Source organism: Sipha flava, unplaced genomic scaffold, assembly GCF_003268045.1.
Source record: "Sipha flava isolate LNK unplaced genomic scaffold, YSA_version1 104_pilon_pilon, whole genome shotgun sequence".
In the NCBI taxonomy this organism is placed as follows: domain Eukaryota; kingdom Metazoa; phylum Arthropoda; class Insecta; order Hemiptera; family Aphididae; genus Sipha; species Sipha flava.
Window position 1 is genome coordinate 1,227,786 of NW_020271718.1, and position 20,381 is coordinate 1,248,166.

The 20,381-nt window shown below is 31.0% G+C and overlaps 1 protein-coding gene across 4 annotated transcripts in view; it reads left to right on the forward strand.

Annotated features, from left to right (window-relative positions):
* The window catches only part of LOC112683168, a 206,439-nt gene that overhangs the window by 106,021 nt on the left and 80,037 nt on the right, over positions 1 to 20,381 (forward strand). For 3 of the 4 annotated variants that reach the window (XM_025554068.1, XM_025554076.1, XM_025554084.1), the window contains one exon: positions 12,703 to 12,818. In XM_025554068.1, coding sequence (XP_025409853.1) covers positions 12,764 to 12,818 — 55 coding nt within the window. In that variant the 5' untranslated portion in view covers positions 12,703 to 12,763. Of the gene's footprint in view, positions 1 to 1,073; positions 1,176 to 12,702; positions 12,819 to 20,381 lie in introns of those variants that run through there. The other variant, XM_025554092.1, reaches the window with a different exon arrangement.

Here is a 20,381-nt window from a genome sequence, read left to right on the forward strand (position 1 = left end):
CATCAGTACATTTTTACCGGTTATAATTTCCCTACGATAAAATTTCACATTGGACATTTTACCAAAGTTAAAATTTCACTAGAGTATTCGCTAGTGATGTATAAATGCATATCCCGCACAAATATCAACGCCAGTGAAATATCTCTAATACAATTTTAGCGTATTGAATATCACTCGGATCAAAAATTGGGATAACACCGATATTATAATACTATGTATTTTATTTTTATATAACAAAAATAAATAATTGTAGTCTGGCAGTTGCGTACCACGTTCCTACCGTTGAATCAATGGAACTAGAAGAAAGGCTAATGGGAGATTAACCCTGTTAACGTATTCACAGCCCTTCTATCAGTGGAAACACTTTAAAAAATGACACGGTACGTTTAAAAATAATTACTTATGTTTAAAAAAATGTCTCTTACTAAACAAATTTTCTCTATGCGTAAATCTTGGGTAAACATATGAAGTAAAAAATTACGTTGCCTCTAATACAAGTAATCGTAATTTAAAAGAGACTCGAGCCTCAGAAACTTGATGATCGGATATTATTATACACGTTACGTCTGAAATATCTGGTTTTTTATTTTCTTATTGCTGCGGAGGCTATAGAAAGCCAATGAATTATCATCGCAAGGTTTTGATTTCTTCTGACTAAGGAAATTGCCAGGGGATCCAGGTTGCGATACCTTCTCCTTCGATTTATTTATTATTCTTTATCTTGCTACTCACCACTCGATTCTGGTTTTAGACGTCCGCGTCCCGGCCGGGACCGCTGTTGTGACCCGAAGGTATAACGTCGACAACGAATATCCACCGCCTGCGGAAAAAATAACCCATATATCTTTATATATATATATATGTATATAGAATAAATACGAAAAAACGTCCACTTTGCTGTGATTTATGGTTTCACATGTATATATATATTATCGGTGAGGATTATTTCCCCTTCCTATACTTCGCGTACAATACTACTGCTGCTGCTGTTGCTGCTGCTGCTACTACTGTAGTGCTCTACGCGCATCCCGTATAATTTATTCAGACGGTCAAGAAGTTTTATTTATGTGAAAATTCCGGTCGAAAATTCGGAAGACAAGGTTTTTAAACTCGCGTGCGCACTTCTCCCCGGACGTTTCATGGCTGTCGCGTGATTATACGATACATAGTTAAGGGTATTTTTATTTTATTTCTTTTTTATTTATTCATTTTATTTTAGTTTTTTTTTTTTTTTTGTTCCCTTTCGAACTTTTCTCTCCGTCTGTCTGTTACTCTCTCTCTCTCTCTCTCTCTCTCTCTCTCTTAATCGAAACAAGTTGAATCATTAATTTATGGAGACAAATGCTTCTCAGAACCTCCTCTACCGCCGACGAAGCTGCTGCCACCACCTCTGCGATGAACGCGGCGGCGGTAGCGGCTGTTACGGTTGCGAACAAATGGATACTCACTCTTTGTCATTCGCCGCCGGCTTTGTTTCGAATCGCAGTCAATACTTTCCGACTCGCAGTGTCCATTTGGAATTAAGAGTTGAAAATATATAATACCGATCGTATAATTTATCGATTTTCGGTTGATATTTTATTGTTTTCATTTTTTTTTCTTTTTGTCTTCCATATAATGTAGCTGTGACCTTTAACACTTTTTCCCCTTTTCACCGCGTTCCGGTCGAACACATTTTTCGCTACGGGGTGTCGCGGAAATATTGAAAGCAATATTTTTTGTTCATTTCCAACCCTCCGGTATAAAATTACCGTCTTCGCGTAGAGTAAAGTTCATGGTATTTGAATGTTTGTTTTCAACAAAGATATAAGTAGCGCACAATAGCTGCACCAATGTACTTAACGAAATTTATTAATCGGTAATGTTCGTACACGATCCATGCAACGTGTGAACTCAAAACTAATTTATTTTAGATCACATAAGCATTAAAATTTTTTTGATGTTGCCAAAATTAAATAGTGATATAAAATAATTTTTTTACAATACTAATCGTCTTAAGAAGTAAAACATCTAATTTTAATAATACAAGTATTCAAAATATAAGTGTACTTAGCGCTTTATCTCCATCGCATAAGTACATAAGTATAAGCAAGACGTATAATAATTGAACAAAATTTATGATACTAACAAGTGTTATTATCTTACTTAATAATAAGATTTAAACGAGAAAATTCACAACGTCAGTTCAAACTATAATTTCCAAAAGAATAGGCCTTTATAATTTTAGAATCTGGGTTTTGTTAAACGGTATAATTTATAGACTTGAGTTGTTCTTAGTTGGAATATATGTATAAAAAAAAATGTAATCAAATCTGTTTTTATGATTAAGAATGTTATTTAAAAATAAGTGTGTCGTCATATTCCATGCTAATAATTCCATCAAATATTTTTCTCCGTTCTGTTTTAATAGGACTTGATTTATATTTAGTATTTGCCACTGTCCGTAGAAACATGGGCACTTTATATTATTATAGTACTACAAAATATTTGACAAGGAACAGAAACACGAAAACATTTGTTTCGAGTGCACCTATTACTTAATGTGTATAAAACAGATAGTTAACATACGGTTGGCTAGCAATAATTGGCAGCAAATCGTTGAATATGTTTTCATTTTCAAAATCGGTTGTTCAGCATACTTTCTAGAGTTATTTGTTTGATTTTAGTACGCACATAATATTATAGTTATAATTTACTTCTATTGAAACAATGGTTGTTGAAAAATCGCCCAAAAATCACGTTTACCTTACAATAACGCACAGACATTTTCGTAACTGTCGTTAATAATTAGATAAACATGTTTGGTATTTATTATTTTTTTAATTGCGTTATTTCACCAATGATATAACTAAGGTATTGTGAAAATTTTTTGAATAATAATTAAAAATCACCATTGTTACAGATATTTTTAATTAAACTAATAAAAAAATGTTTGTTTTTAATTATTAAAATATGACAAAATTAATCCGTTCTATTAAAACCAACATCCCATAATTACTTTAATATTTTAAAATTCGGATTTTTTACAAGGATCTACAATAATAATCCAATTAACAAAATAATTGTTTCGGTGTATTTTTATGTTTATAGGAAAAAATTAATCATTCTAGTAGTAAATCGCAGAATACATCATAGTTAATACAATTAAGTGAATAAGTAAAATTGTAACGCCACTATTGTAAAAAATGTATCAGCTAAATATTTTATATAAATATTATAGACGTATTGTTTTTATTTATCATAATATGATATATATACTATGATATCATACTATATCACTTTATAATTTATAAGAAATTTATAAAAATAAGTTGTTATCAACTTATTAATACAAGGTATATCAAAGAAAAAATGAATTGATTCATAATATGATAATATTATATAGAAGCAATGAAACTTATAAAAAAATATTTTTCAATAAGTAATAGAGATAATTTTAAAGAAATGTTCGTAGTATAAATATAACTTAAGTATTATTGAATTGTTATTGAATTATATTTATTAGCTAATTTATTTCTTGTAAAATTTATATTCTAAACAAATTACGAAAAAAACTATTAGTTTTTCATGGCACTTATTTGGTGCAATGTGAATATATTATTTCTATATAGCACAAATATAATATTTATTGAATAAATTAGTGTACTATTGTTTCTATATTAGGGTGACCAGACATCGCGTTTAAAACGGGTTTGTCCTTTTTTTGATCATCACGTCCCGTTGTCCCGACAAATTTCGAATGGGGCGCTTTTTATCCCGTTTTTAGAAGATTGACCCGTTTTAATCCTGTTATATCTATATTATTTACTATATAATGCATTAATGCTTGTTAATAAAATATTTATATATGAAAAAAATAATTATAAATATTTAATAATTGTTAAATTCAATAAATTCTTCCAAAAGTACGAGAAAACAGTGGAAAATGTAGAAAAAGGCTTACGAAATTCATAAATAATGGAGATAGCTGATAGTGTATAATTTTCTTAATGCTTGTTAAAAAAATTTAAGAGTAATTATATGTAAATACATTGTATAATATTTTAATTGTAATATTAAAAATTAAATTTTACTAATTTTTTAAAAAAAAATAATAGTTATTTTACTAAAAATGGGTAAAGTAAAAAGAAAATAATTAATTATGATATGACAGAGATTTGGACTTTAACTTTTGAGATTTGTATGCAAATGTTTGAATGTATGTTAATGAGAATTTTTTTGGGAGGGGGCAGAAGTAACAGCTGTCCCGTTTTTTTATTTTCTTAATATGATCACCCTATTCTATACTGCAAAAGTCATATTAAACCATCCAATAAATTTCATATAAATTCCTTAATTTTAATAAAAAAAAAAATGTTGTTTTAAATATTAAGATATTAAGATTTCAATAAAAATAAAAATTTAACAAATTAATAAATATTATTAAATATACATTTTAATATATAGTCGTGTATTTGTATTTAATATATTTGTTGCTAACGTCATCTAAAGGGTCACTAAACATTCGACTTTGAATGATGGACTTAGGAAGAATATATAATATAAGAAATATATACTGTTTAAAAATTTAACTAATATATTAAATAAATACACATCTAAAATAAAATAATTTAAAACCCACAAAAAATTTTATTATTTAAAAATGAGGAAAATAATAGATGGTCTTAAAAAAAAATAACTAAACACGTTAATATACACTTTTTTAAAACTAAAATCATATCCTTTACGAAATGATGAGAAGTATTTTGATATTAAAAATATTTATAACATTCTAAATAATAACTCAACGGTTCATGTTAATATATGTTTTTGAATAGAATGTTATGAATATTAAACATTTTACTTGTATCAAATCAACTTCAAGGTAAAATGTTTCGTAGTAGGTACATTATTTAAGTTCCTAGAATAATATAAAAATCATAATGTTAGGAAGTATTCCATTAAATGTTGGTTCAATGTAAGGTTATTTTATAAATATGAAAATATAAAAAAATTACTTACACTTGTATGTATGTTTAGACTTTTATCTTCATTTTCTAACACGAAAATTTAAACTATTCAATAATTTAACGTTATTTTATAGTATTATACTTTTTTAATGTTTTCCTCTTTTTCTATTGTTACTAAACTACAATGTATAATAATCATTTTTATTGAATATTATTATTATTTTCTTTCATTGATGAATTAGGTAATCATTAAAATTCACTCAGTAACAAATAAAAAGTTTTAATCTTAATTAACAATGTGAATTTATTATTATTATTTATTATTTAATTGGTCCGAAGTCGCTCATGATTTAAATTCATACAATATCTCAATTAATGTTGGTATCTCGCAATCCATTGATTATTAGAATATTATGAAACTTCTAATTTGAATGGAAACTGTTTTTTCATATACTTGTGTGATTTTCTTAAAAGGAATCTACTCAAAGAATTCCTTTTAAACTATGATAATACCATATTGCTTGTTTGGATTGAAGTATCTGTAGAATAATGTTACGACATATTAAGGCTTAAATCTTTATTAGAAGTCATAACAATAATAATACTCAATCTAAATAGGTAATCAACTTGAAATAATAGGATTATGCTTATAAGAAACTAATTTATAAATTAATTGATACATTTATCAGAATGAGGTATTTGAAATCTAATAAAAAATGAGCAAATATCATTATCATTAAAATTTAATTTTTTTGCTTATTTAATGCATATTTGTACCTAATTTAACAATACATATTTTTATAAATAGCTTATATTTTCGTCCTAATTATCCATTGTAAAGAGGTGTCAATACACCATTTAACAATTTAAATATGAATTTGAAAATAAATAAAATAATTTAATTTTTACTTTTTTAAATGTTTTTTCATTTTTTATAGCCCAACTTGGACTATCAGTAATATTGGTAAAATTAAGAATGTTGTCATTAAATACGTTAAAATAGCAATGATACCTATAATTAATTAAGTTTCATACGCATTTTTTTTATTAATATATCTTATGAAATTATTAATTTACGATTTGCTACCTATATTCAATTTCAAAATCAACACATGATCAATGTTGAACCTATTTTACATTTTATTGATTTTCATACAATATTTTGCACGCATAATAATCTTTTAAAAATACATTTATTTATAATTTGTTTTTTTTTATGTATAATACTTTTTTTTATATACATTTTATAGCTTTATTGAAAACGAATTGTGAAATTGTTGTTTTATTTAATATGAAATTAAAGTAAAAAAATATTTTTTACGAATATATACTACCTCTTAAATATAATATTAAATTTGAAAATTTTGAAAATTAGACCGTATCTACGGACAATAGACTTTACCTTATTTATTTACAGTATGTATACAAATAACGATTTCGTTTCTTTAAGATTGAGAAACATCTTTGTTCAAATTTATATTTCATTGAAACCTTTCTTTGATTGAAAGTGGAGATTACATTATAGTAGTTAATCGAAAAATTCAATTTAATTTCTATTTTTTAATACATACATTAATGAGGAATGAAATTATGTTTTTCATTATTATACGGTGTAGACTTGTGTTGTATAAACGATTAAAGATTGTGTTAAATAATGCAATTTATTTTCCTCGAAACAATAATAGTTTATAAAATTGTAAAAATTACTTTGTTTTATTCGAAAATGTAAAACATCTGAATGCTCGTTAAATCTCGAAGTGTTATATAAATACTATCGAGGAGCAAAACGCAATAATGTGATTTTGTGTCAGACATGAGTAGAACAAATAATAATGACTTATAAAGAATATACAAACAACATTTATATATGATATAAATTTTTGCAGTAGTTTATTATTTGTGTTATTATAGATACGGTAGTATGACCGAATAAAAATTCTCAAAAGTACAAAGCGATAGAAATAATATCTACGACGAACGATATTTCGAGATTTTAAAGATAGCTTTTCTGATTATTTTGGTACTATATTATTATTATACTTGCTCATATTATAGAAGTCAATAAGTGCAAATGGCCAGTGATCATACTCGTATTATATCTCTGTGGTCGTTTTTGATCTGAAAATTGATTGTAATAACATCATGACAAAATTTACCTATACCATATACTGACCTAACCATAACCTTAAAACTATGAATATCACCAAAAAAGTATCGTAAAAAATAACAAACGTTTATATTTTACGTTATCATTTGTAATGGTCAAAAAATCAATGGAATTTAATAATAACTAATGACTTAGTGATAACTCTCTGAGGGTTTAACCAAATTCTTGAACTAGGTACCGTACTGATCAAATGCGAATTTTTATCAGTGTTGAACACAATAGGTACGACAAGAAGTATTAAAATTAAGTTAGTATGAATTCTAAAACTACAGATGTCAGAGAGTACAAAGCTATACAATTATTGGAAATCTTGAATATCGCACCGTCTTAATCTTCTGATTATGTAGACAGATGTGAAGACTAATCGGAGATTTAATACCAGATTTTAAAGGTGCTAATTTAATGGATCGAGGATAGTGCTAGGGTCCCGACAATTTTCTCTCCCCCCTACAGTCTTGTCATTTGTTCCACGACAAACACGGTGAGATTTGTGTTTAATGTAAATTTTACACATACTATGTTACATACAAGAAGGAAACACGCCAAACGCTACACAATATCTGTCTATGAACAAGTGATAAATATACCGTTCTGATTATTTTTTCGGGATCCCCCCTTATTCATCATTATTTCTGTGAAAAAGACGTCGATATTATTACGATCCGTATTATCAGTTATCATCATTATCAATGTTACTTATTATTATTATTATTGTTACACTAACGAAACGGATGTGACCGCGGTCGTCGTCCTCGTCCTAGGTCGCCCGGTCGGTCTTGGATGCCGCGAGACGGCACGGCGCCGGCGCGCATGTGCACGGGTCCGCGTACGTGCGACGCTTATGAATTATTCATCGCGTCTTTTTCGCCGGCAGTAGGGGTAGTTTGCTCACCCACCGTCTACTCGCCCACGGTACTGTCGCGCCGCTGTTACGGGGGTGGACGGTGTAACGTGACGGTCTTCACGGCGGACGAGAAAATCCTTGCGCACAACACTAATTACTACATTACGTCGCGGTACCCCCCCTCCCCTAACCGATCCCTTACCTGGCGCGCGCACCGAAACGCGTACACCGTGTGCACGTCGAAACACCACAGACTGTCTCGACATCCTGCCCCCTACCCTTATCTGAACCCTCGGGGTTAGCGCTGTCGTCGCGTCCGTTTTGCGCCCTCGACACCACCGATATTTCGGATAATTATCGTGTAACGATTACGTTTTACGAAATTTACTTCGGATGAGGTCACCCGTCGCGGTGCAGAGTGTTCGCTTCCGTCGTAAGTCGACGATTCGACATTTGGCGTATGATACGGCACGTTCAAAACCGTAAGGTTTATGTCAAGACGAACGTAATTGTGACGCAGTGCAAATGTTGCGCAGTATATTTTTGCCCCGCGCATAATATGTAGACTGTGATGTTTCCTTAGCCGTTGGTCTCAGCAAGGGGTGGGGCATGGTGAGAGGTGCCCGTGATCGGAACGCGATTTTCTCGGGTGGGCAGCGGAAATGAAAAATTTTCATTTTTACCTTGAAAATTACGATGGTCAACGTTGTGTACATTGTTTACAAATTTGTTTATTATTACAAATTGTTTATGTATAAAGGGGAGCAGTTGTTGAAAGTAATTTTACTGATGGTTATAGTAGTATTTCCGAATTAACAATATATATAAGGGTGGGTTTATGAAGTTTCACTTGTTTCGGCGTTGATTGTACGCCGTAGTCCAGCATCGAAGCGTATTTCCTCCGCATCGTAATCGTCATCGTTTATACCTCACGTATGGTCGCTACCAGTATACATGATATACCGTGTACGGCGTTATACCCTCTAAAAAAAAAAAAAAAATTTGGGCGAACGGGTAAATGAAAAATATAGAAAAATTAAATTATACTCCTTGGGAAATACTACGGCGGCGACGACGACGATACATTTTAATGTCAGAAGAGATCTGTCGGCGGCGCCGCACGCACTTCCGGCCGACCACGCGCCCCGCGTCAGTCACACGGAAAGGCGCAGGATTGTCTGTCATTGAATTTATTATCTCAAACGCACCCTTCTGCTTGCTTGTGTGTACGCGTGTTCGTGTGTTTGTGTACACGAGTGGCCTTGGTGCGTGACCTGTCAGTAGAGCGGTCTACCACATTTAATTCGGCTTAAATGACATTCCATTGGATTCTCGAGGCGTGTTTGCTGTGCGTTTACAATGATAAAATACTATACGTGTACTGGAATACTTGCGGGTCGCCTTTTTTTTATCGGTTTTTTGGCAAACGGATTGTCCAAATAAACGCGTTATTAGTACTTTTCATCATCAATAACAATAACAATATATTCTCGAGCTCACGCCGAAGTACCGTCGCTGAATTGTTCTTCCGTCACATCAACAAGTCATTGTTGTATGTATTATAATTCGAAAACATCCCTTATACACATGTCACTGTATGTGTACGCGAATAAATATTGTGAACAAATACAATGCACGAATATGAATAAAAAACATAATCTATTTTTCGTTTTTTTCAACGGCATGACATTTACGTTCGTTAATTTTCGATTCGGTATGTTGAAACGTCGTTTTTTTTCCAAAAAATATCTATGACATACACGGAATAATAGACATCGTCGAACCGCGACAGTTCTTAACAGCTACTTACTTATGAACGTTCGCGGTTCAAATGACCGGAGACATAATATTCTATATAATACAATACGGTATTGAACACTCTTCTGGCTCTACCTATTGACATACGAAATATTTTACTTCTATCGATTTGTAATAACTACGAACATTTTCCGGAAAACGTTGTTTTCCTGAATATGAAATAAAAATAAAAAATGTTGACATTTGAAAATATTAATAACTTAAAAAAATATACAACGTTCCGCAGAAGTAATAAACATTTTTATTATTTATTTTCGAAAAGTTTCGAAATCTGGAATTCGATATCGTATTTTAAAAAAAATAATCTGAATTATGAATATTTGGGAACTGTTTTATCGAGAGACAGAAAAAAAATATCGTTAATATGAACAAAGTATACATTATGTAGTAACAAAGTAAGTTGAATATTTCGAAAACTAATGAAATTCCTCTAATGTGCGTTTCGGTTGATATATGGTGATTTAATTAAAAATATAACGTTACTGTGATGGCTGCGAAAAAATGACTCAAACATAACCGCCGCGAATAAAATAATAACGGTTGCGATGATCATTCGATTAAACATAATGAATTTTTTAATCCGTATTTCTTATGGATCATCCGGATCGTGCAGCCACGATGATTGATTTACGAAATCAGAACTCTGGCGTTTTGTTATTGGTAAAGACCTGATGATCAAAATCTTGTAAAAAAAAAAAACAAAATAAATAAAACATTAATGGACGATGTAAACGAGCGTGGCCGGTTTTAAAGCAATAATGCTCTCGAGCCAGACAATTTACACTGGTAGCGAAGCGGCGATAATTCTTTATTATATCATGCCGCTGTCGGTTATGTAAGCTTGTAACTCAATTAACGAACTGGACGGATTATATTTTGTTAATCGAATTTCGTTTTGGTCAATCGGAGGCGAAAAAACCGACGATGGATATTAAAAAAGGTCCGCAGAAATAAAAAAACGTTGAAATTAATTCTATCACACACTCGGTGTATCGGTTTAATTAGCCAACTGATTTGCGAAAAAGCGTTCTGGTCGATTGTACAGACGATTTTTATTTCACGCTAAACGCACTCGTTTTCCCCGTAAACGCATGTAGGATGTTTCAAAAAACATTTTTTTTTCCAATTTTGTTAGCTGTCTATTACACGCATCGATCGACGTTAAAATTATGTGGAACGCTGCTAGAAAGAAACATAATTATTTTTACGAATAGTTTTCGTAAATTAACATGATATTTTATTATTATTTTTTCACCGTCGGTATCAGTGGCGCACGCAGGAGGGGGTAAGGGGTTAGTAATTTTCTCCGAAGTTTAGGTTAAAATTTAGAAATTTTACAAGTTTGAAATACAAAAAGCTATTGAGGTATTGAATACCTAGTATCATTGATTATAGATTAGACTATTATCAATGCTATTATGGAAGTCAAAATATATTAAGGATTTGCATAATTTTTTTAATTGTAAAATGTGTTATATTTTTACCTTTACCCCCTCCCCCGAAAAAAAAATCCTGTGTGTGCCACTGGTCGGTATAATTTCCAATCAAAACATTGACATCACTGCACTTCGAAATCGAAGATAATAATATTTTCCACGAAAACGTTTTTACGCGTATGGAACAAAAAAAAAACCACTGTCCGCCGAATGAGTACAAAAGTTTAGAGTTCACGAGCTGAAATTGACGGTGGGAAATACACGTCGTACTACCGTGCAATGGTATGCAGAGCTGCAGCGCGGAACTTTTTCACCTGGACGGGACGAGAGCGTTTAACGTTGAAAAATTGTTTCGTACACACTTTTCGCCGATCGAACCCCCGTCGTAACGCGATTATTAGCATAAAATTATTAATGCGTTACGTCAACTGCAACGCGATGCCGCCGGAAGTTTTCGTATGCCCGATCGACCGCGCTACAGTGTCGGGGGATGTTAGGCCCGGTTCGAAGTTCGTTTATGTTTTTATCGCAGACGGGTTATTTTTGGTAATCAGTGCGTCGACGTTTAGACCTATGGACACCCGTGGACCGGAGTGCGAAAAAAAAATTTAAAAATATAATAATTGCGACCGTGGAAACGTGTAAGAAACGATGGATACACCGCTGCGATACGATACAATGATTATTAACTATACGGATATGTCGTACTTAAATACATTGGCACGTTAGTCGTCAGATTATAAATCATTTCCACAATACCAATTAATTATTCTACGATAGGTCTTAATTAACTCTCCATTGAATAAAAAACTACAAACAAACCCGCAACTCTTTCTCGTTATTTTATCGAGTAACTATTGTTTTGAAGTTTTCTTCAGTTATCAATTTGACGATTCCCATCCGTGAAAAAAATATGTACACAAATGTATTTTATAAGCACTGCCAAAGAGTGGCGTCATAATTTAATACGTTGTTTCGTCGGTTAGGATAACATGTCATTGTTCGTAGGCCATATGGAAAATGAGTTTTTTTGCAAAACGACTAGGCTCTTTGCAATGGGGTAGCCCGTTTGCGAACTACTTATTATTTTTCCAAACAGCCTGCTGTTTTTTTAGGCTCATTGCATACAGATTAACAGCTCTTAGGCCTTTAAAGAATTACTTACTATTTTTTCAAACAGCCTGCTGTTTTTTAGGCTCGTTGCATACATACTAATTTCAGTTAGGCCTTTTAAGAACTACTTCTTCTAACTAACCTTCTACTCTCGTATGGAAACAAACCATTTCCCGTGCCGATCGGTCCGTCGGAGTATACAAGAATACGAATAATATTACAAAAATCAAAGTGTTATTGTTTTCGATTATAAAAAGCTATATGATGAGGATGAAATTATTATCAAATTATCCAGATTTATATTATTTACGGCACACGGTTTTCGCCAAATGTATGATGGATTTGTTATTTTAATATTTTTATTTTTTTTTTCAGAGATACTTACGATGACACCGGCACGAACGACCGACAAACGGCTTTAAACCAAACAACGAATATGACGTACTGGCTGGTGTTAATATTATTTGTCTGGCCGGTTACGGTCTCGTCAGGTAATTTAATGTATTTATTATCCTTGCTATCCTTTTTTCATCAAACGTAAATTTAAACGAAGTAACCGCGCTACCATGGTTATAGTATGTATATATGTGTATTGGTATAAAATGAAAACTGATTATTTAATGATTATCATCTGGTTTTGATGCTACAAGAAATACGGGTGTGTTAAAATTAATATTACATTATAGCATAAACGGATTAGACTCTGCAATGATTTTGTACAATTATTTTCTGTTTCAAATGTTTATCCACCTGTTTGTCGTAGAAATAGTTGACGCGCGGAATTGAAAATGATAATTAATTCATTAATATTCGGTAAAAGAGAACAAACAATATTTGAACCGTTTGTACAAACGCGCAATTGCTCCCGATCGCAAAGATAAAACATGTAAAGAATTTGACTTTTATTCATTTCATTAGTCAATTGATATACATACACCACATATATATATATATAATAGTTGTGCTTCGTAAAATTAATACACAGTACCGATAAATATTTAAACGATTCCACGTGACATCATTTATACGCGTGTCTAATAATTGTTATGGAAAGACTTTAATTAAAAATGACGAGGTAAAAGTTATGCCCCGCGTATAAATATACACCTATTTTCGTTCGTTATAGGCGAGTTATACGCTTCGAAATGCGGTCGCGTATAAATATTATTCCCTTTAAAGTGTGATGTACTCCTTAAGAGCGCTTAATACGTCACCGTTACCATGGTTGAGTTCACGCGTTGGTAAAAGTAAATCAATTCCCGACGACACACATTTCCACGTTGTCAATATTATATCTTTACGAACTACTCGTTGGATTATTTTATTATCGGACGCATACACAAGGGGTGTTTGGGAGATTTACTCCCCCCCCAAATTCAGAAAAATTATGAAAATGTACATACCCTTCTAAAAAAAAAAAAAATTATTTGTGTACGCACCTGATTACTTTAATAACATGTTATTAGTTTGCCTACGGGCGTCATGATCACAAGAATAAGCCACTAATATGCGAATGAAACTAACGGGCAACAGTTATTTGAAATTAAATCTAACTGCGAGTAGAAGTTTTGATTTGCGAAATCGATGCAATATAATATATAAACCATTTACATATACATCCCAGTATTGGTCGTTTTTTTTTTAATATCATTGACGGGCATCCACGACGATATTTCGTATAATTTATCTACTACTGATATACTGTATAAATAATGTTTATTTATTTATTCGTCGATTATAAATTGGGTTCAACTGTACCTATTGTTTTTCGACGATCGTTTCGTGAAAATGTTTTTCTACCCTATTAATATATCATAAATATGGTTTGGAAAGTGAATACTATTCAACGTCATTATAGGAATCGAGATTCTTCATAAAAACTAAAACTGAATACAAACATAATTCAATATAGATTTTCCGGTGTGCATTTTCTCCTAAATGAATCATTGTAGTTTATAAGTAGATACACTTTTAAAATGTTAAAGCAAACTATTTGGCCAATTTTGAGATATTAATAATTTATATACATGTTCCAGCTGAAATATTTCAACGATTATAAGTAGTTTCGCTTCGTTTCCGCAAAGCGTAACAACCCATCACAATTATTAAAACAGATACCCGATTAAAAAACGTTGAATACACTTTCATTGAGAGGTTTTTTAAAATGTCATCTATCATGGTTTTATTTTTTATTTCAAACCGTACCTGTTTGCGTGTTATCTTTTAATTTATTACTTGCTTTTTGCAATGAATTACCTTATGAGGAACTCGATGATTAATTATTCTTGGCACAGACATGGACGGACTACTATAATAGTATAAAGAATTCAACAATTCATTTTGGTCTGATAATTGAATTATTTTCGGAATAATCAACTGCGTTGTATCTTTATAGGTTTTACTTCATTTCCATAGACAATTAATCTAAAATTTAATCAATCAAACAACTAAAATAAATCATAATTAACCTAACTAAAAAGGGTTATAGGTAAATTTTAGACTTGTGATAGAACGATTCTAAAGATTATGTTTTTTTTTTTTTTACGGGACGGAGAAAGATATTTAAAATATTTTACGGTACAATATTTAATTTTTATTTTTAAACCCGAATTATATGATCTATAAGTATAGTATAAGAGATATATTTACTATAATGGCAACTATTCTGTATATACTTACTAAAATTAAGCTTACGACAACATAAAATATTTGCATCAATATTGGCTGTAGATGTTGTTGTAGTACAGCTTTAAATATTGTTTCGAGCATGAAATATTCTCTGAAATCTAAAATTTCTTAATTATAATAATGTTAAACGGTCTTTATTATTTACGTATAAAATATTAATCATAATTTTATTTCGCTTATATTTTCAAACATGTACTCTAATGTTTAATATGGAAATAACAATTTGTTTGTTAATAAATATTTTAAAATCGACTAAATATTTCCTCTTAATTTTTTTTTAAATCGTTTATCGATTAGCAACATTTCGTGGACATATATTAACTGAAGATTATCTCGAATAAATCATTCTAAATTATCTTAAATCAAAATCTTATATCTTCAAACCACTATCAATTGAACAACTCTCGATGTGAAACTAAACGGTAACAGTGCGCTTAGGAGGTATCTAGCGATTGAATATTTTGTATGTGCGAAAAACTAAAACGAATATAATTAATTTCGAAATAATAGATAGAATCGATAAAATGTACGTAAAGGATTCGCATCAACACCGCGGCATTAAAATATTGTTGAATTTTATAAATTTTATGATTCGTATTGCGTGTAGAGTTGATGATTTTTCTAATATACTATTAGTCTTAATGAAAGTAATTTCATTGATTTAAACTCTCAAAATACGTGCATCACATAGTAATGAATGAAACTCGTCCTGTTTCACTGAAAAATGATCGAAAGCCATTTAATTTGCGAGAACCATTAACGCCGAAAAACTTTATTCCTCGAATGTTGACATTGTGCGTCGGAAATGAAGTGGACATTTTTCCTCTGGTCATGGTTATCATATATAAAGAAAAGTGTTTTCAAATAACAGTGCGAGTAACGTTATATCGTAAGTGTAATAAATAGAACGGGGACGCGAGAGAACTGCTAGCGCGGAAACAAAAGGGATATTAGGATGTGACGTTTTGTAAGATTATGAAATTGAATTTATTATTTACATCGTAGCATCAAGTTGCTTTTACGCTCCGCACGTCGCGCAACACTCAGACGATAAGTTATTAAATTGTGTTTTACATTCAGCGACGGGGACAGCTCGCAGAAAGAAAAAAAAAGTAGAAATAGAGAGAGAAAGAGACAAAGAGAAAAAGATGAAAATATAGAAACCCGTATTGAGTATAAATTATGATACGTACGAATGTCGTACCTACGTATACGCATTAAACTTAATTGAGCGTTTGGGAACGTAAAAGTTGACGAAAAATTGTATTCATTCCGAATTCGCCTCACGATTTGCGTTATTATTATTGTTATCGTTCGAAATACGCGCGTAGTCGTACCAGATCCAAATTGAAAAGTTCAGCGCACCCGTATCCCGCCGCGGCGGAAATCCGCACAAATTGACAATTAATTTTAAATCAGCGACTCCCCAAGAACACTCTCACCGGGTTGTTCACTAACCCAACTTGATCACCACCTGGTCGTAACATCTGCAACCTTTTCCCCGGGCACGCCAGGAACGTTCGCGGAAACGCAATCGTTTGTAACTATATCTTCAGCTGGCCGACAATTGTTTTGCCGACCTGAACTGTATTACTCGTTGTACGAACTGTAGTACCCGTTGTATTTTTCTAATCGTGAGTGCGATTCAGTGGCGTAGCAAGAGCATGGTGAACTATGTCTATGCCAGAGGCGCGAATTCTGAAGGGGTACAAAATTGTGCAAAAGTTGTATTTTTATCCTACAATAAAATTGAAATGTTCCCATTAAACTTTTTGAAATACGTAGATTTTGTTTATTTGTACACACTGTACATACTACGTGTGAATTTAATGATGAAATTATGAAAATAGCATAAGGGCATTTAAATAAAAAATTTCATATGAAGAAATTATCGATGAATTTGCTAGTCATAAAGCGAGAAAAGCAAATTTTCAAAGTTTAAAATCTTCACTAATAATAACTTATAAATATAAATTGTATCCTTAAAAAAAAAAAATATCTTAACATCAAATTTTAATTGGTTAAAAAGCGTATTTTTTTAAGTTTACCAGGGGCGCTAGCGAGTCTTCATACGCCATTTACGCGATTGCACGTGGCATCATCGTTTAATCGCGTTTTTAATCGCGAGAAAGAGAACGTTTAGGTACTTCGAACAATACTTGTATACGGTGCCCACTGTGTTATGCGCCCGTCGGCGTGTGGGTTGTAATTAATAAAATGTAATCGGGGGGAATGGAAAAAAAAAATAATGAAAAAAAAATGCTAGCGTTATTTTTTATTTTGTCGTGATTCAATGTAGCGTGCGCGGGTGTTCCGATGGTAAATTAATTAATTACGATATCGCGTTTCGATTTCGAACCCGAATTTTTTCACCCCGTTATTAACGAGTCACGTGATCGAACGAAATTCGTATATTCCCTTGCCCACGAAATTATATTCGTACAAAAACAGTTTTCCGCGAAAAATATTAGAATTAAAAAACGCGCGTTACATTGGTTCTTTGTGTTTTTTTCAATGAACACTTAATGGCTTTTTTTAACTTGCGATATTTTTTTGTATTTCCGTCCATATGTGTATGTGTTAATGATTACGAAATACGTGAGCTTATGAGTACTACTTATACTAATATGGTATTTACATTTTATATCTGACAGAGTGTTATAGTAAAATTATTGATTTATAACGACTTTTAGTTTTAGGTGAAAGATTACATTATTTTTATCTCCAAATATTCAAATGTGTGAACATTTATTTTACGTTTACAATAAGCAGTTTGCAATATAATAATAATAATAATAATAATAATAATAATTCTGTTTAATGTTAGAGAAAGAGATCGTGAACATGGAAACCAAGATAAGAGATGATTTTACTTCCTCTCGTCTGTAATATTTTCTGAAAAGTTGACATTTACACTACTATTTATATTGAATACCGAAATTGTACCAAATATTTCATTATATTAAAATACAATCATATGGATATTCCAACAGAAAAAATTAAAATATAAATTTTAATTTTGTGTATAACATTACAATACAAATAATGTATACATTTTTCACTTTAATTAAATTACACAGTGAATTATTAAATATGCAAGCCCAAGTCTGATCTATGGTCTACTCCGAAAATAGTTATTCAAATTTATTTGATTTATTCGGGAAATACTCAAAAAAAATTAAGTTTTATATTATATCTTTTGTTTTTATGTCTTATTACTATAAAAGTTTTTCTGACGTAGTGATTATACTTTAATATATTGTAACGTTATTATTTCTATTATAATGAAATATATTAATTTTCCTTCCTTTTTTTTTTAATAATTTTATATCACACGATGTCAAATTATGATTTTTAAATTAAAAGTTCTAATGATTTATTTATCGAAAACAACAGCATTTTTGAATTAATAGAATAATAGTAAACATAAAAAAGCTCAATAACTATTTTATACAGTTTTTAATCAATCAAAAATAATAATGAAGTTTGATGGCTTCTAAAATCGTTTGAATACAATATCATAAAATTATTTTGGCTTTAAGTTAATTTAATGTTTTTTTTCCATCTCGTGTCTATGATTAGAATCGAATAAAACTATCTGAATGTAATTTTATTGTAGTTGACTGACCGGACAATAATATACGATCAACAAAATAAATGAAAATGTTAAATTTTATCCTGTTAAGCTCTTAGTTAGTATCTATAGTTGAATTTAAAAACTTTTCGAAACGATTCCGATACTCAACTGTTCCAACTCATTAATCTATGTCCGATGTATGGCCGTCGTTTCCAGAAATTTATTTCCGATACTTATCTGTTAATAGGTATAAGCTACCGTAAAATTAAAAGGAAAAACAATTTTGACATAAAGCGAATATAAATATTAATATACTTAATATCAATAAAAAATGAACCCTACCGTTTTCAATACTTACGACAGTAAGTTTCCTCGATAGTTGAACTTTTTTCACGTTTGGATTCTCGGATATAAGTCGTTTGATTACAATTGAATTACGCATTCGCAATCGCGATCCAGATTGTTTTAATGATGAAACGTTTATATTCTGAGTAAATATAACATTTTACGTAGAATAAATCCGTTATTTTTCTGTGTTCGTCGAAACATAAAATTTACCCGTTCTGTGTATGAGACAATATTATACACATACCAGTGGTTCTAAACCTGGAGCGCACGACCCCCTAGGGAGGCGTGACAAATTTTCAAGGAAGGGTGTGAAAATATTATAAAAAAAAACACAAAAAATGAAAATGTTGCAATTTTCTATGCCGTGCCTTGATGCTGTGTTGGTTGCCGCCGTGGTCGATTTTTTTTTCAAATGAATTCGTTTAATATTAAAAAAACTTCATTTGAATTGTATTTTTATTAATCCAATAACCAACATTAAAGTATAGTTTACACATAAATATTATGCAAACATCAATCTTATAGTTGTGAGGCGTGGGGTGGGGTGGGAACTCAATAAATAGTTTGAAAGGGAGCGTGGACCTCAAAAGGTTGAAAACCCATGCACTAGACCATCATGACTAACGTCTATATTTCTGATTTTAAATAATTAATAAAATTATTATATAGCATATTCGTATTGTACAATAATATTTCTGTTTATAATTATATTAATACGATTATCCAGCAATTGCCATAATTACACAAAGAACTTTATGGGCAATCTATCTGTACGAGCGAGTTTTTTCCATTTTTAAAATACATAACAATTGTTTTTTTAATTATATTTGTAATAATTGACGAATAACTTTTAGGGGGTCTCATACATTTTTTTATGAAATTGGTGATCGGCACAATGAAAAAGGTTGAAAACTGCTGACATGTACTGTTATTATAAATTTCTTCGTTTAACAAATTGTATTATTGTGCATTGCTAACATTGTTTTATCTCGTTTATATCATATAGCCGATGGGTATTGATCAATAATCATAAATTTATTATTGAAAAATATGCAAAGTTTTATTTCTCCCTCTGTGTAAAACATCATATACGTGTAATATTATATTTAAAATATGCTTACTGAATACAATCGATTTTATCGTATACATTTTATTCAAGATTGTTGACGGTTGATTAAAGTATGTATCTAAATCAATCTATCCAGTAGAGTTCATTGTTTCACTTCAAGACACGCTTTAGTCAACTATCATTAGTTTCATGACGACATCGAGTTAACCTTAATCGTCCGGGGTCCACGCTGACAGTTGTAATTTTATTTTTATTAATCGATCTTGCACGATGAATAGTGTAAAATATTATATTTCAGCGTCGTATCCGTTAGTTCGAGTTTAATATATTTTAGAACGTGTTTCTAGGAAGACATTATTACGTTATTCGTGT